The sequence below is a fragment of the Panthera leo genome, chromosome C1 (assembly GCF_018350215.1).
Source record: "Panthera leo isolate Ple1 chromosome C1, P.leo_Ple1_pat1.1, whole genome shotgun sequence".
Lineage (NCBI taxonomy): Eukaryota > Metazoa > Chordata > Mammalia > Carnivora > Felidae > Panthera > Panthera leo.
In genome coordinates this window covers 57,499,211-57,521,443 of record NC_056686.1, presented here as the reverse complement: position 1 = coordinate 57,521,443, position 22,233 = coordinate 57,499,211, and the positions used below count along the sequence as shown (strand labels likewise).

The 22,233-nt window shown below is 38.2% G+C and overlaps 1 protein-coding gene across 1 annotated transcript in view; it reads right to left on the bottom strand.

Moving 5' to 3' along the window:
* LRRC7 (leucine rich repeat containing 7) overlaps positions 1-22,233 on the bottom strand; it is a 564,537-nt gene that overhangs the window by 191,827 nt on the left and 350,477 nt on the right. Inside the window, exon 8 of the mRNA XM_042951516.1 lies at positions 16,765-16,828. Within this exon, the coding sequence (XP_042807450.1) occupies positions 16,765-16,828 (64 nt within the window). The remainder of the gene's footprint in view (positions 1-16,764; positions 16,829-22,233) is intronic.

Genomic DNA, 22,233 nt, shown 5'->3' with positions numbered 1-22,233 from the left:
ATACAGTCTTTCTGTTATTTTTTGGATGATTCATAATCCCTATTTACAACTCAAGATTATTCTTTTGGGTTATTCCATGATAATATAATACTTCTATTTTCTTGGGAAAGCCTTGATTATAAATGTATACTCTTATTTGATGTAGTTTATCCTGCTTCAATTAGGGAGTATTTCTTTTACTTTAATTTCTCCGGTAGAAACTGTTGACAGAAACACGAGGATACTTGACTGCATTGAGATATATGCCATTCTTAGAAAAATCTATCTATGGAAAGGCAAACAGAGCTAATTAATTTCATTCATGGTATCCAGTCATGATATTGTAGTAATGAGAAATGGCAATTGAGAGAAAACAGGCAAAGATGACTTATTTTATGGCTAGGGAAGGGAAAGTTTGAAAGCAAGAAAATGACTTTCTTTATTTGCATGTGTGACATTTGGGTTTGCTTATTAAAACCCCAGGTCAACAGATGTGGTATTTATAAAAATAGAGACCCCAATTTCATCATCTTACGAATAAAAAGCCTCCACAATCATTTTCAGTCAGAAAATACATTTTAGTTGAATGATTCATCAAGGATTCCTTTCAAATTCCAGAGTTAGTGGAAATACAGTTTTATTTACTTATTGATCACAGTGGCAAATTGTATACTTTAGGGTTTCATGGAGAAACTCATTTGGAAGTTTGTCTCAAAGTGAATTGAAATTGATTCCTCAAAGGATATCTAATTGTAGAATGATTGCTTTGCAGGTAAACTAAAGTATTGCCTCCACCTCTATTATTGTTTAGTTTGAATTAAAAATTTCCAATTTACATAGGCACGATTTTGATGATGAGAATCGACTGAACTATTCACTTTAAAATTAAATGATTCATTCATTCATTCAAAAACATTTATCAAGTGCCAGTTGGGGACATGGAGCTCTGCTAAGTGCAGGGAAAGCTTTCTGGAGGAAATGATGTCAAAACTGAGTCCGCCAAAGCAAATATCCATTTTATTTTAAATGTGTAAGCTCTTGTCTTTTCAGCAGTGGGTCCACTTTTCTGTATTCTACTTTGCAATTCCGAGGTTAACAACATTTCTATTTTGACAGGTTGCTCGGTGTCAGGCACTGACAATTGGGTAGACTGGAGAGACTGGAGAGAGACTGGGAGGCTACAGGAGGAAGATGGGGTTTGCTCCTTCTAGTTCGCTCCTGGTCATTTCAGTCTCAACAGCAACACTTCTCTTTGCAATGACATTAAACTTCAGCAACTGCAGCAGATTACAGTTTGTAGTTTTTCCACACAACTAGAGCCAGCCTTATCATGCCCCCTCAGAGACCCCAGCACCAGCCTCTTTATGGGTCTAAGTCCCAGCTTTATTTATTTATTAAAAAAATTTTAATGTTTATTTATTTTTGAGAGAGAGACAGAGTGTGACAGTGTGTTGGGGGGGGGGTGGTGGGAGGCAGAGAGAGAGGGAGACATGGAATCTGAATTAGGCTCTAGGTTCTGAGCTGTCAGCACAGAGCCAGATGCTGGACTCAAACTCATGAGTCATGAGATTGTGACCTGAGCCAAAATCTGTCACTTAACCAGCTGAGCCACCCAGGCTCCCCTTGATTCCTAGCTTTAATTCTTTCTAGCTCCTTATACTACCTTCTTCCATTTGTTCTCTCCTGTAGAAGTGCTAGCTGGGTTATTACCTCTGTGATCCTTCCATGTCCCCTTTCTGTACTTTCTGTTTTCTAATACATGAATAGCTGTTCTTTATATCAAATTTCCTTTGTTAAATCATGGATTTTGTTCCCACCCCCTGACTGGGCCTGGACTGATAAAGAAATTGATGTGCCTCTAATAATTTTTAAAATGTTTCATTTTATCATGTTTCTCTTGATATGTTAATAACCTTTGGCAATGCTTGTGATATATATATCTATAATCAATGTCCACAGTAATTTTACAAATGCAGGAAATGGAGGAGGTAATAATTAGGATCTCTCAAATATTTTCCCTAAAAACATGAGGCCAGTTATATGATTACAAATTGTACTTTACTATTTTGTTCTTTTTTTATAAGCTTTATCTGAAAAATAATTGACAAAATCTGATTAGTAGGTATGACAAACCTATGTTATAATAACTCATAAAAGAAATTACCAGATATGTAAATATAGTGCTTGCCTTAGGTACACATACATCCTAGGTAATTAAAAATGAGAATACCTTGGGCAAACTAGGGAGGTGAAACCATTGGCAGCTATGCTTTTAGTAGAATGAGTTTAATTTAATTCTAATCAATTTAAATTACAAGTTAAAACATTAGCTAAAGTACTCGATTGTTTCAAATTTCTATGAAAAAACACTTGTGTAATTTATATAGCCCAAATAAATATTCTATTGTAGAAGCCAAGGGTAGGTAATACAAAAGGTACTACTTTGGCATACTGATTATTTTGAACTAAAAATTACTTAAGTGTAAGAACACTCTGACTCCTTTTCGTCTCTGGAAACGGGAAATAAATCAACCTTGTGAAAGGTACTCTCCCTGTACCAGCAGGTAAAGGGACATTCCTACCATCATAGATAGGGAATTCAGAGCATAGAAAGCTATATAAACAAAGCTTATAGTTTTAGTAATTGACTAACTATTCCAGCCCAGTCCAAATTCTGTTTAGAATTCCTTACTAATTGAAACCCCCCGACATGAAGTTTTTTTGTCCCACCAACTTCACACAGATTTATTGTGTTTTTGTCTAAAAAGTATAAAAACTGCCTGTCTTGGTCATTTCTTTGGGTCTCAATTTCATTTTGGGGACTTTGTGCACACACATTAAACTTTTTCTTCCCCCTCCTGTTAATTTGTCTCATGTAAAATTAATTCTTAGATCAGCTGGAAGAATCTTGAAGGGTAAAGTAAAATCTTTCCACTCCAGCACTATACAACTATTGGCATTTCTTCTCAGTGTTTCCATTTTTTATTTATCTATTTGACATTTTTATTTGACCCTATGAATAAAGTGAAAAAAATCAACAAAACTATTTCAGTTTGAATACTGAGATTAGACATTCTTGCTTATTGTGATCTGTAGACTTACTAAGCATTTAAAATGGTGATTTGTGGAATGCAGAATATTTTTTAAGCTTTTCGGAAAAGAAGTTTTATGGAATATCAATCCTCTAATGTAGTTCACGGATGGCTGAATTTATGAAATGTTCTTATAAAGACTGCTTAACATACTGTCTTAAATATTAGATAGTTAAATTGATAGTACTCATTTCCTGATGAATTCTCTGGACTTTAAAATACAACCCGTCTTTGCATTGTCTTTCAAAAATTAAAAGTTTTTGTTCATCATATGAAATATATACTTTTTACTGTTTAAATATTTTTGTTGCTGTAATTTAGGTGTTTGTTTTTAAAGTTTTTTAAGAAAAATATTTATTTATTCTTGAGAGAGAGAGAGACAGAGCATGAGTGGGAGAGGGATAGAGCGAGAGACGGGCACAGAATCTGAAGCAGGCTCCAGGCTCTTAGTTAGCACAGAGCCTGACGTGGGGCTCAAACTCAAGAGCCATGAGATCATGACCTGAGTGGAAGTTGGATGTTTATCTGATTGAGTCACCCAGGCGCCCCAGGTGTTTGTTTTTTAAATTCATGTTTTGTTCTTTAATATAGAATGAGTGGCCCATTATTTAGAGATGTCTCTGTTAGTAGCTGGTACATCAAATAGTTCAAAGAATTGAAAGTACTCTTAAAATGATATCACTATCATGTCTCAAATTCTGGAGAATTAACACTGGATAATTTTAGGTAGAGAGGCAGAAAGATTTTCTTTAAGGAGATGAAATAAACATTTTTAAAATTACCCCTTATCTGATTGCTTTTTCAAAGAAGACCTTACAAAATAATTATTAAAATAGCATTTGAAAATCACTTATGATATCATATTCATATCATATTTAGTACAAAGTCCAGAAGGATATATGGAACACATAGACAAAAGGAAATATCTGAGGAGATAAGGTCTGATAATTTTCCAAAATTGATGAGAAACACAAACCCACAGATAGAGAAAGTACACAAGAATAATGTATACAAATCAAATGCATAAGCATTGATTTTTAAAAATCCCAGAAAGGATTAAATTAAATACATTTTATATAGAAGGTCAGGATCATCAACATATTAGGATTATGTTGGATTTATTTCAGGAATGCAAAGGTAGTTTTTTACATTAGAAATCCTCTACATAAACAAAATTAAAAGGTAACCTATTAAACGGAAGAAGATATTTGCAAAGGACATATCTGATAAAGGGTTAGTATTCAAAGTATAGGAAGAACTGATACAAATGAACATACAAAAAACAAATAATCCAATTAAAATCCACTAAAATGTGAAAAATCTTTTTTGAAGAAAATCATAAAACTTCACTGAAAGATATTAAAATGGACAAATAAGTGGAGATATGTCACACATAAGGAGAGTCAATAACAGAAAAATATAAATTCACCATAAACCAATGAAAATTAATTTATAGAATCAATGCATTTCTAAACAAATTCCAATGATATTTTTCCATTTTAAGCAACTTGATAGACGAATTCTAAAATTTATATACAAACTAAATGTCCAGATGCCTAAGTTGTAGAGACTTATCCTATCAGATATTAAAAACTTATTATTTGTGCTAATTAAGACTGTGTGGTTTGGTACCCAGAAAATAAACTAACCAATGAAGAAGGTAACCTATGAATATATGGATACCATATTTTGTTAAGAAGTTGCACTCATTCAGAGGAGAAGGAAGGACTGCTTAATAAATGTTGTTTGGAAAACTATCTGTTCAGAAAAAGAATAACATATGCAATGTAAAATAATTAAGCCTAGATGGAAATACACCTGACTATAAGTAATGAAATTTTCAAACTTTTAGAATAAAAGATGTGTTTGACTTTGGGGAGGCAAGTTGTTCTTCTTCCCCTTCTTCTTCTACTTTTAGAAAAAGAAGACACACTTTAGAGAGACACTGAATGAGAATGCATGAGGAGTGAGGAGGAGAGAAAGAATCTTAAGAAAACTTCACACTCAGTACAGAGCCCAATGTGGCTCAATCCCATGACCCTGGGATCATGACCTCAGTCAAATCAAGAGTCAGATGCTCAACTGACTGAGCCATACAGGCACCTCAGGGAAGGCAAGGACTCCTTAAGCAAGACACAAAATATGCTAGGCATAAAAAAAGTATGCATTTGATTACATTACAATTAAGAACTTCAGGCCATCAAAAGACACCAAGAAGCAAGTAAAAAGAAAACTGCAGAGATTGGGAGAAGGTATCTGTGCTACATATAACCAACGTAAGGTTAGTATCTAGAATATATAAAAGTTCCCTGTAAGTCTACAAGAAAAAGGCATCCAATAGAAAAATGGGCAGAAATACATGAACAGGCATCTCACAGAAGAGGAAACACTATCAGCCACCAACATATGGAAAAAAAAGCACCAATCTCGTGAAAGCTGAGGGATATTCAGATTCAGATAGTAATGAGATGACCCTGTCAGCCATTATAGAGGCAAAAAAAGTCTGATGATATCAAGTGTAGGTGAAGAGGTAGAAATGGGGGGTCTTATACAGTGCAGGTAAATGAGTACAACTATTTTGAAACAAAAAAAGAAAAGCATTATTTTTCAAGTTGAATATGTACACAATTAATGACTAGGAAATTCTGCTTCTAAATATATGCTTTAGAAAAATTCTTGCACACATGCACTTATAGGAATATTCATAGCAGCGATGTAATAAAAACTGGACAGAAATGACTATGAAGAAATAAGTATATAAGTTGTAATATAGTCATATTATAGGAAGTCTGAGAACAAGAAAAATGAAATAATATAACATTTAGACATATATATAAATTTAGGGAATGTTAAAATTCAGGATTGTAGTTATTTCTGGGAATGAGGCAGAATTAGGTAAGAGCAAATAGGTAGCTATACAGGACTGGTGATATTCTATTTCATAAAAATATGGTGGTGGGTACACAGGGTTGAATTATATTATGTTTTGTAACTTAAACATATATTACATATATTGTTTTATATGCATCAAATATGATATTGTAAAATTTCAAGCCTCCCTGACTTAATTATTTTCTCTTAAGTTTAAATTTCAATTCACTACTTATATTTTGGCTATTATTTGACAGCCTTCCTAATTTAGTTGCAGAGAAAACTTCTAACTTATAATGTCTGTAAAGAATTTATTTGAATTTGATAATCATACAGTAATATAAAATAGAATGCAAACTGTAATTCCAATTTGGTAAACAGAAACATCTCTATAAAAGCACACATAACCAGTATTATTATGTCATGGTTACAGTGAAATTTCAAATCTCACTTCTCTGACCTCCCTCCACTTGAAGAGCAAGAGATCAAGAAATCAGGCCTTTCCTGGGATCCTCCTCCCCAGTTACTGCTTGTAGGAGTTCCTTTTGTGGCAGGAAGGTGAGTGGAGACAAAGGAACCTTCCACATAACAGGAGATGCTCTTCCAATGACCTCTGTAATCCACGTTTTCCTTTTCTGCTGCGCACTGTCACTCATGCTGCAGTAGGCAGGTTGTTGCCTGTGCCACAGTCTGCTTCCATTACGTTGCTGTACTCTGAACCATGTACAGAGACCACTTAACAGTTTACTGTCTATCTCCTCTGGGCTCACCTCTTTTCTCTTTCTGGTTTGCAAAGAAGCATTCTTATTTTGTTTCTTAGAGCTGACTCTTGATGCAAGTTCCCATGGCAGAGTTGTTGGGGGCTCTTACTTATTACCAGGGCCCTCCTTCAATATAGGAAGGGGAAAGCTCAGGGAGTAGGAGACTGGGAGCTAGAAGCTGGGGCTAGATTGGGGGATGGTCAGCCATAGTCTCACCCTGATTCTGGATCCACTGATCCCATCTTCCTCCAGGTTCTGCTGTTCAATCTGCTTCCTTTTCCAGTATTCTTCTCACTTATGGTGATTTGACTTTGGGGGCTCTGTTATTTCCACTACTAGTTCAGGATGAACAGGACTCTTATTTCATCAGATAGATCTATATATACCTGAAATATGGCTTCTGGGCCCCATTGCAGTTAATGAACCTGTTTTAGTGTCCCTGACTATTCTATGACTATGGGAAGTTCCTGATTGCTCTGTGGAAGTTAGAAGGCTGTTCTACCCAGAGTATATAGAGGAGCTTTAAGAATGATGGTATCCAACACATCAACCTAATAGTGTCTCATTTCTGACCTGGCCCCAATAATACTCATCTGACCTCATTAAAAAAGAAAATGATGGTGGTGGGGGGAGAATATACCAAAACCACTAATCATGGTTTTATAAGGGGTTGAGATTATGGATGACTTTTGCTATCATTCTTACAGTCCTCTTAACTTTCTGAATTTTAAAAAATGGAGGGGTTCCTGGGTGGCTAAGTCAGTTAAGTGTCTGACTCTTGATTTTGGTTCAGGTCGTGATCTCATGGTTAATGGGATGGAGTCCCAAGTTGGGGTCTGTGCTGACAGAGCCAAGCCTGCTTGGAATTCTCTCTCTCCTCTCTCTCTCTCTCTGCTTCTCCCACTGTGTACATTCTCTCTCTCAAAATGAATAAATATTAAAAAATTTAATGGAAATATATTAATTTTATATTGACAAAAATAAGCCATGAAAGAGACAACAACAACAAAACCTCTGAGAATCTATTATGTTCCTGGAACTTTGCCCAGTATTTCCTGGTGGCCACTGCTGTTAGAAACATAAAATAATTCCTCCTGTTTAGGATTTTTGAAGTAGATATTTCTACTTCAAACCTCATTAGCATATTTACATTGAGTCTCAAACAAGCAAGCTTCTGTTCTTTTTATTAGACTTTCACATTGTAAGTTTTTTGTTGTTGTTGTTTTTTTTACTTATTATCATCTTCTCTCCATATCTGTCTCTTTACCATGCCACACAAATGAATTCTCTAACAGTAATCTCCTACGTGACAATGCCTAGCTACAGAATGGAATTTATCCCCTTGCCTGCACATGACATTGCACCTAGAGGCCTCTTATCAAAGCAAATTCTCTTATTTGCTCATTAAAAGTTGTTACATTCAGAGAAATAACAGCTAGTCCCACACATCTGACTAATAAAAGTCAGACATTTGATTAAAAGTTAATGACATAAGAGATGTGAAGTTCCATAATTACACTCCCATCTCTTCCTCCCTCTGCCAAGTAACTGAGTATTATCAATAAATAAAGGGTCTTAAAACAAATGCAAAAGAAATTTTTTTAGAGAGATTTGTTTTGTGACTAACATGGAAGATTGGGAGTTCAAAATAAAAAAAAATGTTTCTGCTCAAGTGATGATTTCTTAGATACCATGAAGCATAAGTTACAATATGTTTCTAAGTGTACTTTTACTATGTCTACTTTCAAAAAAGTAAACCTATCTTATTCATGTTTGTTGGTCCAAATATTTATAGTAACACATTGATTCCTAAACTATCCATGTGAAAGGCTTGCAAAATGATACACTTGACAGAATCAAAATTCATAGAAACATATATTGAATGCTTATTATAGATTCTCCTGCATAGAACTTTTCCCAAAAGCCTGTGAAATGGATGCCTTTGATGCCCTTATTTTATTGAAGAGGACACCAAGGATAGAGAGTGAGCTATATAGACTCAAAGGTACCCAACTAGCCAGTGATGGAAATGACAGTGAAACCTCAGTTGTCTGAATCCATGGTTCATATTCTTTCAACTAGTAGGCCATGCTACATCTCTTCATGGAAGCATGGGCAGATTGTAACTTCTTAACAACTGATTTTTAAACTCCCAGTATAAAATAGTTTTGTCACTGCTATTCACCACCCTTACCAATCTCTCTTCCTACATTATTAGTAAGTATCTACTTTAGAAAAGCCTGGGGTACATTAGATTATGTACTGGGTCATTTTGCTCTAATATTTGTGTTGAGGTCACTTTGCAAGCTGTCCTATCACAAAGTTCAGTGTATCCCAAACAAAGCAAACTTGGTGGTGCAATGAAGCAGGCAGAAGGAGGCTCTGAAGTTTACTTTTTACAGAGGCTCTCTCAGTTTGCACATGAAGTGGACTCTCAGAGCCTGTACGCTCTTAATACTAGTATTAAAGCTGGTGAGGTATCTTCACAAAAGAAATAGGGGATGGACGGCCAAGCCTAATACTGGAGGGAAGACAGGGCAGAGACTAATATATCTACAGCCAATGAGAGCTGAGTGGTAGCAATGCAAACAAGGGAGAAATGGCCAGTGCTCAAAAGTAGTATTGCCTGAGCCTAGAAAATTGACTATGGCTTCAGAACTCTAGCTTTAACACAAGGGGCAGGGTCAGCTGCAGACATCAGCCCCGAGGCCAGCATGTCTGGCAGGACACTTCTGAAAAACAGCCTGAGACCAGAGAGTCCCTTTCCCTCAGGTCAGAGAGACATGTAGCCTTTGCACATACCCAAGATCCATGTTATGAAGAGAAGCTGGGGAAGGTGAGAGGACACACAACAGAAAGAATTTTTATGCGAGGAAGATGACCACAGCCCAAAGGAATCTTGTAACTTCTTAAATCAGATGAAACTTTTAATTGCAGAAGAATGAAAGTCAGCTTTTACCCTCAGTGAACAGCTGATAGAGGCTGGGATAATGGCCAGATTAGTTATGGTCAAAGCTAAACAAGCTAATTTCTTTGCACATTCAAGATGCAGTGCAAATCACACCCTGTAAACTGGCATTTACTGAGAATCCCTTTTTCCCATGCATTATCTCATTTAATTTTCACATAAGCCCTGCAAGGGAGGAGCCATTTTTTTTTTTTTTTTTTTTTTTTTTTTTTTTTTTTTTTTTTTTTATAAGCTCTATGGGAACTCTTTGTTTTTTTTTTTGTTTTTTTTTTAATTTTTTTATTTTTTAATATATGAAATTTACTGTCAAATTGGTTTCCATACAACACCCAGTGCTCATCCCAAAAGGTGCCCTCCTCAATACCCATCACCCACCCTGCCCTCCCTCCCACCCCCCATCAACCCTCAGTTTGTTCTCAGTTTTTAACAGTCTCTAATGCTTTGGCTCTCTCCCACTCTAACCTCTTTTTTTTTTTTTTTTCCTTCCCCTCCCCCATGGGTTTCTGTTATGTTTCTCAGGATCCACATAAGAGTGAAACCATATGGTATCTGTCTTTCTCTGTATGGCTTATTTCACTTAGCATCACACTCTCCAGTTCCATCCATGTTGCTACAAAAGGCCATATTTCATTTTTTCTCATTGCCACGTAGTATTCCATTGTGTATATAAACCACAATTTCTTTATCCATTCATCAGTTGATGGACATTTAGGCTCTTTCCATAATTTGGCTATTGTTGAGAGTGCCGCTATAAACATTGGGGTACAGGTGCCCCTATGCATCAGTACTCCTGTATCCCTTGGATAAATTCCTAGCAGTGCTATTGCTGGGTCATAGGGTAGGTCTATTTTTAATTTTCTGAGGAACCTCCACACTGCTTTCCAGAGCGGCTGCACCAATTTGCATTCCCACCAACAGTGCAAGAGGGTTCCTGTTTCTCCACATCCTCTCCAGCATCTATAGTCTCCTGATTTCTTCATTTTGGCCACTCTGACTGGCGTGAGGTGGTATCTGAGTGTGGTTTTGATTTGTATTTCCCTGATAAGGAGCGACGTTGAACATCTTTTCATGTGCCTGTTGGCCATCCGGATGTCTTCTTTAGAGAAGTGTCTATTCATGTTTTCTGCCCATTTCTTCACTGGGTTATTTGTTTTTCGGGTGTGGAGTTTGATGAGCTCTTTATAGATTTTGGATACTAGCCCTTTGTCCGATGTGTCATTTGCAAATATCTTTTCCCATTCCGTTGGTTGCCTTTTAGTTTTGTTGGTTGTTTCCTTTGCTGTGCAGAAGCTTTTTATCTTCATAAGGTCCCAGTAATTCACTTTTGCTTTTAATTCCCTTGCCTTTGGGGATGTGCCGAGTAAGAGATTGCTACGGCTGAGGTCAGAGAGGTCTTTTCCTGCTTTCTCCTCTAAGGTTTTGATGGTTTCCTGTCTCACATTCAGGTCCTTTATCCATTTTGAGTTTATTTTTGTGAATGGTGTGAGAAAGTGGTCTAGTTTCAACCTTCTGCATGTTGCCGTCCAGTTCTCCCAGCACCATTTGTTAAAGAGACTGTCTTTTTTCCATTGGATGTTCTTTCCTGCTTTGTCAAAGATGAGTTGGCCATACGTTTGTGGGTCTAGTTCTGGGGTTTCTATTCTATTCCATTGGTCTATGTGTCTGTTTTTATGCCAATACCATGCTGTCTTGATGATGACAGCTTTGTAGTAGAGGCTAAAGTCTGGGATTGTGATGCCTCCTGCTTTGGTCTTCTTCTTCAAAATTACTTTGGCTATTCGGGGCCTTTTGTGGTTCCATATGAATTTTAGGATTGCTTGTTCTAGTTTCGAGAAGAATGCTGGTGCAATTTTGATTGGGATTGCATTGAATGTGTAGATAGCTTTGGGTAGTATTGACATTTTGACAATATTTATTCTTCCAATCCATGAGCAGGGAATGTCTTTCCATTTCTTTATATCTTCTTCAATTACCTGCATAAGCTTTCTATAGTTTTCAGCATACAGATCTTTTACATCTTTGGTTAGATTTATTCCTAGGTATTTTATGCTTCTTGGTGCAATTGTGAATGGGATCAGTTTCTTCATTTGTCTTTCTGTTGCTTCATTGTTAGTGTATAAGAATGCAACTGATTTCTGCACATTGATTTTGTATCCTGCAACTTTGCTGAATTCATGTATCAGTTCTAGCAGACTTTTGGTGGAGTCTATCGGATTTTCCATGTATAATATCATGTCATCTGCAAAAAGCGAAAGCTTGACTTCATCTTTGCCAATTTTGATGCCTTTGATTTCCTTTTGTTGTCTGATTGCTGATGCTAGAACTTCCAGCACTATATTAAACAGCAGCGGTGACAGTGGGCATCCCTGTCGTGTTCCTGATCTCAGGGAAAAAGCTCTCAGTTTTTCCCCGTTGAGGATGATGTTAGCTGTGGGCTTTTCATAAATGGCCTTTATGATCTTTAAGTATGTTCCTTCTATCCCGACTTTCTCAAGGGTTTTTATTAAGAAAGGGTGCTGGATTTTGTCAAAGGCCTTTTCTGCATCGATTGACAGGATCATATGGTTCTTCTCTTTTTTTTTGTTAATGTGATGTATCACGTTGATCGATTTGCGAATGTTGAACCAGCCCTGCATCCCAGGAATGAATCCCACTTGATCATGGTGAATAATTCTTTTTATATGCTGTTGAATTCGATTTGCAAGTATCTTATTAAGAATTTTTGCATCCATATTCATCAGGGATATTGGCCTGTAGTTCTCTTTTTTTACTGGGTCTCTGTCTGGTTTAGGAATCAAAGTAATACTGGCTTCATAGAATGAGTCTGGAAGTTTTCCTTCCCTTTCTATTTGTTGGAATAGCTTGAGAAGGATAGGTATTATCTCTGCTTTAAATGTCTGGTAGAACTCCCCTGGGAAGCCATCTGGTCCTGGACTCTTATTTGTTGGGAGATTTTTGATAACCGATTCAATTTCTTCGCTGGTTATGGGTCTGTTCAAGCTTTCTATTTCCTCCTGATTGAGTTTTGGAAGAGTGTGGGTGTTTAGAAATTTGTCCATTTCTTCCAGGTTGTCCAATTTGCTGGCATATAATTTTTCATAGTATTCCCTGATAATTGTTTGTATCTCTGAGGGATTGGTTGTAATCATTCCATTTTCATTCATGATTTTATCTATTTGGGTCATCTCCCTTTTCTTTTTGAGAAGCCTGGCTAGAGGTTTGTCAATTTTGTTTATTTTTTCAAAAAACCAACTCTTGGTTTCGTTGATCTGCTCTACAGTTTTTTTAGATTCTATATTGTTTATTTCTGCTCTGATCTTTATTATTTCTCTTCTTCTGCTGGGTTTAGGCTGCCTTTGCTGTTCTGCTTCTATTTCCTTTAGGTGTGCTGTTAGATTTTGTATTTGGGATTTTTCTTGTTTCTTGAGATAGGCCTGGATTGCAATGTATTTTCCTCTCAGGACTGCCTTCGCTGCATCCCAGAGCGTTTGGATTGTTGTATTTTCATTTTCGTTTGTTTCCATATATGTTTTAATTTCTTCTCTAATTGCCTGGTTGACCCACTCATTCGTTAGTAGGGTGTTCTTTAACCTCCATGCTTTTGGAGGTTTTCCAGACTTTTTCCTGTGGTTGATTTCAAGCTTCATAGCATTGTGGTCTGAAAGTATGCATGGTATAATTTCAATTCTTGTAAACTTATGAAGGGCTGTTTTGTGACCCAGTATATGATCTATCTTGGAGAATGTTCCATGTGCACTCGAGAAGAAAGTATATTCTGTTGCTTTGGGATGCAGAGTTCTAAATATATCTGTCAAGTCCATCTGATCCAATGTATCATTCAGGGCCCTTGTTTCTTTATTGACTGTGTGTCTAGATGATCTATCCATTTCTGTAAGTGGGGTGTTAAAGTCCCCTGCAATGACCACATTCTTATCAATAAGGTTGCTTATGTTTATGAGTAATTGTTTTATATATCTGGGGGCTCGGGTATTTGGCGCATAGACATTTATAATAGTTAGCTCTTCCTGGTGGATAGACCCTGTGATTATTATATAATGCCCTTCTTCATCTCTTGTTACAGCCTTTAATTTAAAGTCTAGTTTGTCTGATATAAGTATGGCTACTCCAGCTTTCTTTTGGCTTCCAGGAGCATGATAAATAGTTCTCCATCCCCTCACTCTCAATCTAAAGGTGTCCTCAGATCTAAAATGAGTCTCTTGTAGACAGCAAATAGATGGGTCTTGTTTTTTTATCCATTCTGATACCCTATGTCTTTTAGTTGGCGCATTTAATCCATTTACATTCAGTGTTATTATAGAAAGATATGGGTTTAGAGTCATTGTGATGTCTGTATGTTTTATGCTTGTAGTGATGTCTCTGGTACTTTGTCTCACAGGATCCCCCTTAGGATCTCTTGTAGGGCTGGTTTCGTGGTGACAAATTCCTTCAGTTTTTGTTTGTTTGGGAAGACCTTTATCTCTCCTTCTATTCTAAATGACAGACTTGCTGGATAAAGGATTCTCGGCTGCATATTTTTTCTGTTTAGCACACTGTAGATATCGTGCCAAGCCTTTCTGGCCTGCCAAGTTTCAAAGGAGAGATCAGTCACGAGTCTTATAGGTCTCCCTTTATATGTGAGGGCACGTTTATCCCTTGCTGCTTTCAGAATTTTCTCTTTGTCCTTGTATTTTGCCAGTTTCACTATGATATGTCGTGCAGAAGGTCGATTCAAGTTACGTCTGAAGGGAGTTCTCTGTGCCTCTTGGATTTCAATGCCTTTTTCCTTCCCCAGTTCAGGGAAGTTCTCAGCTATAATTTGTTCAAGTACCCCTTCAGCACCCTTCCCTCTCTCTTCCTCCTCTGGGATACCAATTATGCGTATATTATTTTTTTTTAGTGTATCACTTAGTTCTCTAATTTTCCCCTCATACTCCTGGATTTTTTTATCTCTCTTTCTTTCAGCTTCCTCTTTCTCCATAACTTTATCTTCTAGTTCACCTATTCTCTCCTCTGCCTCTTCAAGCCGAGCCATCGTGGATTCCATTTTGTTTTGCAATTCGTTTAAAGCGTTTTTCAACTCCTCGTGACTGTTCCTTAGTCCCTCGATCTTTGTGGCAAGAGATTCTCTGCTGTCCTGTATACTGTTTTCAAGCCCTGCGATTAATTTTATGACTATTATTCTAAATTCACTTTCTGTTATATTATTTAAATCCTTTTTGATCAGTTCGTTAGCTGTTGTTATTTCCTGGAGATTCTTCTGAGGGGAATTCTTCCGTTTGGTCATTTTGGAGAGTCCCTGGCGTGGTGAGGACCTGCAGTGCACTTCCCCTGTGCTGTGGTGTATAACTGGAGTTAGTGGGCGGGGCCGCAGTCCGACCCGATGTCTGCCCCCAGCCCACCGCTGGGGCCACAGTCAGACTGGTGTGTGCCTTCTCTTCCCCTCTCCTAGGGGCGGGATTCACTGTGGGGTGGCGTGTCCCGTCTGGGCTACTTGCACACTGCCAGGCTTGTGTTGCTGGGGATCTGGCGTATTAGCTGGGGTGGGTAGGCAAGGTGCACGGGGGCTGGAGGGGCAGGCTTAGCTCGCTTCTCCTTAGGTGATCCACTTCAGGAGGAGCCCTGTGGCAGCGGGAGGGAGTCAGATCCGCTGCCTGAGGTTTGGCTCCGCAGAAGCACAGAGTTGGGTGTTTGCGCGGAGCGAGCAAGTTCCCTGGCAGGAACTGGTTCCCTTTGGGATTTTGGCTGGGGGATGGGCGGGGGAGATGGCGCTGGCGCCTTTGTTCCCCGCCAAGCTGAGCTCTGCCGTCCGGGGGCTCAGCAGCTCTCCCTCCCTTTGTCCTCCAGCCTTCCCGCTTTCCGAGCAGAGCTGTTAACTTATGACCTCCCGGACGCTAAGTCGCGCTTGCTGTCGGAACACAGTCTGTCCGGCCCCTCCGCTTTGCCAGCCAGACTCGGGGGCTCTGCTTGGCCGGCGAGCCGCCCCTCCGCCCCGGCTCCCTCCCGCCAGTCCGTGGAGCGCGCACCGCCTCGCCGCCCTTCCTACCCTCTTCCGTGGGCCTCTGGTCTGCGCTTGACTCCGGAGACTCCCTTCTGCTAATCCTCTGGCGGTTTTCTGGGTTCTTTAGGCAAGTGTAGGTGGAATCTAAGTGATCGGCAGGACGCGCTGTGAGCCCCGCGTCCTCCTACGCCGCCATCTTCCGGCACTCTCGGGAGGAGCCATTTTAATTTCCATTTTATAGAAAATGAAAAAGAGGCTTAGAGAGGTGAAGTGATTTGCACAAGGTCACATTGTTAGCAACACAGCTGGGAGAGCATAGTTGATTACTTAATTACATGTTTTAATTTAAAAATAGTTAAAATACATTTCAGATGAATTGCATTTTTGAAACTTGAAGATGTTCAAGTGGAGACTTCTGAATTAAAAAGAGTCTGCTTATAAAGGAGTATGTGCTTTCTAATTTGCATTTGAGATTCTGGTCTTCAGGCAAATTTTAAAGAAAACTTAAGTCCTGAAAGGAGAAGTCAGAATTTCTTTCAGTTTTGGTGGCAGTGAGATTGGAATATGTATTCATTAGAAAGACACTCTCAGTACAATTAGAAATAGAAGGATTTTAACCACTCCTCTCCACTAAGCATCCCTAAAGGAAGAAGTCTTCAAGGTATGAGCTTTGAGTTAATCAAGTCCTGCTTTAATTCTTGTTCAATTACATAAAAGCTGTGCAAGCTGGTGACCACTTTGAGCTCATTTCCATAAAGTTAACATGGCAACATAACAAATAAGGGTTAAGTGAGATAACATAAGTGACATGCTGAACTTGGTGCCTGCTACATAACTGGTGCTCGAAATTGTCAATTTGCATCTGTTTACCTATTCCTCTCTCTCTCTCTTTTTAGCGCATCTAATATTATCCGGTAGTCTGTGGTGTTCTATACAGTCAAACAATCACTTTATTTCCCGGATTCCATTTTGTTGTTATATTTAGCAAATGCAAATGTGCAGTTGGATAATTTAATACCTGTAGTTACAGAGACAGAGCAAAATAAATAATCTCCTGGGGTGCATTTATCAAGTTGAGAAAATGCATTCGCTTACCAGCTCACTGAATTCATTATTGCCTAGGTCAAGTCTTTCCAACTGGGCCAGTTTGTGCATTGACCTATAACAGATAGAGAAAAATACTATTGTGAGACAGTCCGTGACACATTGCTCCAAAAGACATTCTACCCACCCTCTGTCAGATTTACCTGGTTTTATAGTGCACAGAAATTGGGGTATTTTAGAGAGAGAAGCAAACTGTAAATATAAAACAATGTATGCAAACTGTCACCTGCTTATCATATTTCCAAATGCCCATTATTGTTGGGAATACAGAGCTGGCTGTTTAACATAAATCTGGGAAGCTTGTTTAATGTCTAGACTAGCACGTCCACAACAAATATATTTTTAAGAATCACCACAGGTTTAGGAACCAATGAATAAACACGATTCTGAGCAAAGCATTCTAATACCCCACAAAATGGTCACAATTTCATCATCAGTATTCATTATCAACTTTGCTAAGTGAATTTCTGTTACAGACTATTGTATTCATTGTCTCCTGAAGATATTGTCTGGGATTCTGGCACCACCCTATGAAACGGCAATGGTAAAACCTTGGGTAGAGTAGGTGCCAAAGGTCAGAAGTATCCTCGCCCATGACACATGCAGTCAGCATTTCTTAAGCCATTCTCAAGTACAGTATACGGTATAAGAAAAGATCACATTTTTCTGAGTTCCAAGTTTTTATCTTCCCACTAACCAGAATGCTGTCCTTAAATCATGACTATACAGAAATTCTAGACGCTTCATTGGCTCAAATCTCAGAAATTTTAGTTCCTTTATCTTTAAAATGGCTACAGTAATTATCTCATAGCATTTTTTGAACATTAAAATACTACTGTAATCCAGACACTGTCAGGAACTCAGAAATGCAAAAATGCATGTACCCGTTTTCATTCAGCAGCTGTTATTGAAAGATGATGCACCAGACAATCTTCTTGGGTCTGGAGTACAACAGTGAATAAAAAGGGACAAAAACTCTTGTCCAAAAGCACTTTACATTGTAGTGGGGGGAGAATTACAATAAGTAAAATGATTAAGTAAAATATAATAATATATTAGAAGGTTATAAATGCTATGTAGAAAACTTCAGCAGAGGAGGTAGTACGAAGAATAGACATAGGGGGATTGCAATTTTTAATAGGGAGATCCAGATAAGGTCTTGCCAGAAAATGAAATTTGAACGACGCTTAAAGGAAATGAAGGAGCATGCTAGTGCATGGACCCTAAAGCAGGGACATGTTGCTTGCTTGAAGACATCCTAAGAGACCATGTATCTGAAGCAGAGTGAGGGAGAAAGGATGTAAAGAGATGATAAGAGAAGTTAATCTGAGGGCTTATAGCCCAATGTAAGATGTAGGCTTTGATTCTGTGTAAGATGGAGAGTCAGTAAAAGGTTTTGATCCAGAGTGTGAGTGAAGTGACTTATTTTAAAAGGCTATTTGTGATGGCAGGCTTGTAAACAGACTGAGAAGGACAAAAGTAGAAGCCAGGAGATCAAGTAGGAGGCTAATGGAACAAACCAAATGAGAAGAAATGGCAGTTTTGGACCAGGGTGGTGGTAGTGAAGGCGGTGAGAAGTGGTTGGCTGCTGAACATATTTAAGATTAGAGTCAAATGTCTTGTTGCTGAAATATCTATGAGGAGCAAGAGAATGTAGAGTCAAATGTAACTACAAGTGTGCTTTGGTCTGAGCAACTACAAGGGTGAAGTTATAATTGGTGGGTAAGGAAGACAGGGTAGAACAGGGTTTTAGGTAGTTCAGAGATTTGGTTTTAAATGTTCTTAACGCCACCAACTCACCCACCCACCCCTTCAAAAAAGGTAAATATTTGAGGTGACGGATGTGTTAATTAACCAGATAGGGAGGACTCCCTTCATAATGCACATCAAATAATCACTATATACTCTGAATGTCTTACATTTTATTTGTCTATTATACCACAATAAAGTTGAAGGGAAAAAAAAGATGTCAAATTTGAAATTTCTATTGTAAAGCCAACTAGAGATGTAAAACAGGCAGTTATATACACAAGCCTAGAGTTTAGAGAAGTCCAGGAAAGAGAGATAATTTAAGCATGGTTAGCAAAGAGACAGCATCAGATCTTGAGAACATGAGATCATTAAGGGACTGCGTGGAGATGAGAAGAGAATAAGTCTAAGATGACACGAGGAAGAGCCAACAAAAAAGCCTGAGAAGTGACAAGGGACAATAGGAAAAAAAAAGAGTATAAAGACGTGCGAGTCAAGTAAAGAAAGTGTTTCAAGGTGATGGAAATGATAAATTGTGGCAAAAACTGCTGATAAGTCTGAGAACTGATCACTTGATTTAACAACGTGAAGATTAGTGGTCACTCTGGGAAGATCAGTTTTATGTTTTAAGCCTTTGCTAATGCTCTTCCCCACCCCCCCCATTCAATATGTCATACCCATACACGTCTAAATATTACTTATCGAAAAACATAAATATGTTGATTTCCTATTATCTCTCAAGTTTTAGGGTTATCAATATGAGAGCTATGTTCATATTGCCAAGTAGTTCATAATCTTGAGATGTATAGCTAAGACAGTGGACAATGTTAACCAGTGAAGTAAATGTCATAGAAAATATATATGTGTAAGTTTCTAAAGAGCACAGGGAGAAGTACTCTCTCAGTGTTGGGAGTAAAAGGCCTGACTGACATTTCATTCTGGAGCATTGATCAGACTATAGAGTCAGAGGATATGGTCTTTTTTGGAAGAAATGTCAAAGGGGTGGGTTGAAAGAGATCATGGCCCATTTCAAGGAATGGCAGGTTCATAAAAATAATAAGAAATAATAATAAATGAGAAAATTGGTACGAAATAAGAAATAATACGTAAGCAAGGGCCGTATTATAAGCTCATCCATATCAAATCAGGGAGTTTGAGTTTTAGCCTGAAGGAGATGGAAGCCTTTAGGATTTAGATCAGATTTGTATTTTGGAAAGCTCACTTTGGCAGCTTGGAACAGTGAGAGAATTGGGGAGAGGATATGCTAGTAAAGAGGCCCAATACAACTGCTCCGAAATGCAGGTAGGATGTAACGGGGTCAGAAATAAGACAAAGGCAGTATGGATGACAGAGTGGGCAATGAGAGATGCTCTGGTGAAGAAATGACTTGGTGATGATGATGACTGATTGGGTGTGGGAGGTAAAGGAGAGGAGGGAATTTAAAATAGTTTCTGGATTGAATACCAGTGTGGGAATATTAGAATGGAATTAGAGAACAGTATTACGTGTATGTATGCATGTGTGTGTGAGAGAGAGGAAGGAGGGGATAGAGAGAGAGAGACAGGGAGAGAGACTGGAGCTCAGGTAAAAGGTCTTGACTGGAAATAAAAATTTGAAAAATAAATAAGTGATGTTTTTTGTCTATTCCACCTGAAAATTATCCCCCTTTTTTAACTCACATACCATTTGCTTTCTTTTTTATTTTTTTAATGTTTATTTATTTTTTGAGTGAGAGAGACAGAGAATGTGGAAGGGAACAGAGAGAGGGAAACACAGAACCCGAAGCAGGCTCCAGGCTCTGAGCTGTCAGCACAGACCCCGATACGGGGCTTGAACTCACAAACTGTGAGATCATCACCTGAGCTGAAGTCAGACGCTTAACCGACTAAGCCACCCAGACACCCCCCACTTGCTTTCTTGAATTGTCCGTTTTTCACAAGCATATGCCTCCTTTTTCCACTTAGATCTTAAAATATGTTTCAAGATGTCCAGAGGGGTCTGTGCGGGACCTCCATCAGTCCAAAGAAAGTTGTGAAACTGTGGCCAGCATTGTAAGAAGAACATCTGCCTCCCCTCTTGCCAAATCTATACCACTGAATAGGTGTTTCTAGGAAAGGGGATGGTAGTGGCTGGACCCCATGAAAAAAGAGTTAGATTTTCTTCTGAGCCTGGGAATATTGAGGAATGGTGAATTCTTGCAAATCTTGTTGCTCCACCAAAAGCCCAATAAGTAAATGATGAGAACCAAAGCCTTGAGAGCCAAGGTGAAGGGCCAAGTGGCCAGATGTGGCAAATGAATGAGAAATAATCACATGAGTAGCAGAGCCACATGTATTTGACTTCAGCATGGTGTAGCCTTGGGCAACAAATATTCTAGTGAAAACTACCATGAGCCTAAGACCAAAGGCCTTTGCACAATTTTCTGGATTCTGTGAACTCTATAGTTCTCACTGATCCCCAAGGAAATCATCACATAACCCTGAGAATAAGTATTTTTCCCAGCCTTAGTGGTGGAGAACCAAGACAAAATTAATTTTATTAAATGAAGAAATGGGGAGGTCTTTATACCCGAGTGTCCTAAGGCAAGTTTTATTAATTCTAGGATGTATCTTTTTTCTAGGCTAAATATTACTGACTTTTTTTTTTAAGTTTTAAAAATTAATTTATTTATTTTGAGAGAGAAAGAGAGAGAAAGAGAGAGAGAGAGAGAGAGAGAGAGAGAGAGAGAGAGAACACATGCTTGGAGGGGCAGAGAGTGAGGGAGAGAGAGATTCCCAAGCAGGCTCTGCACTGTCAGCACAAAGCCCAACGTGGGGCTCTAGCTCAAGAACCATGAAATCATGACCTGAGCTGAAATCAAGAGTCAGACACTTAACTGATGAGCCACCCAGGTGCCCCTGAATATTAGTGACACTTTAAATCAATCCTTGTATGTTAGGATTTCCAGGCCCCTAAATACTCTGGTTATCAATGTTTCTCTTCCAAAGCAGGGCCAGGTCCATATCTGGCAACTCTGCTTTTGTAAGTAAAGCTTTATTGGAGCACAGCCATGCCCATTTGTTCACATATTATCTATGGCTATTTTTACCCCAACAGTGGAATTGAGTAGGTGTGACAGAGATCATATGGACCACAGAACCCAAAACATTTCTTATCTTTGAGGGCCAGGTGATACTCAGAAATGAACACTATTCTCTAGATGTGGGCTGACCAAGAAAATGTGTAAAGAAACTATTATCTCTTATGTGTATTCAGTGTAGTTTAAGTTTGATTGCTTTCGTGAGGGGATAGCTAGCCTCTATGTCATCTCTAAGCATTTTTCTCTTCCCATCCTAGTCTTGGGCTACTGCTTCTGAAACCCCTGGTTCATAAATTCATACCTAGAAATCATATTTTAAATATATAACATAGCTTCCTACCATTCCTTTGCCATTCTTCTGAATGGGCAATATTTTTTCTTTTGCTTGTTCTGGAACAATAAAAAAAAGGTTTTCCCATGAGGTTTTCTGAATGTTTCCTGAAGCTTATTTAAGTTCTGATACTTTAAAAATAGCATTTATTTTGTCTTAATTTTATCCATTTTATTTTTATGATCCTCCTTTCCATTAAAGTTTAATTACTGTCACCAAAGTTTCCTTCTGTCATTACATTCTTCTGTTTTCAAGTTGTTTTTCTAATATGATTTCTTACATTTTATAACTTTAAAATTAT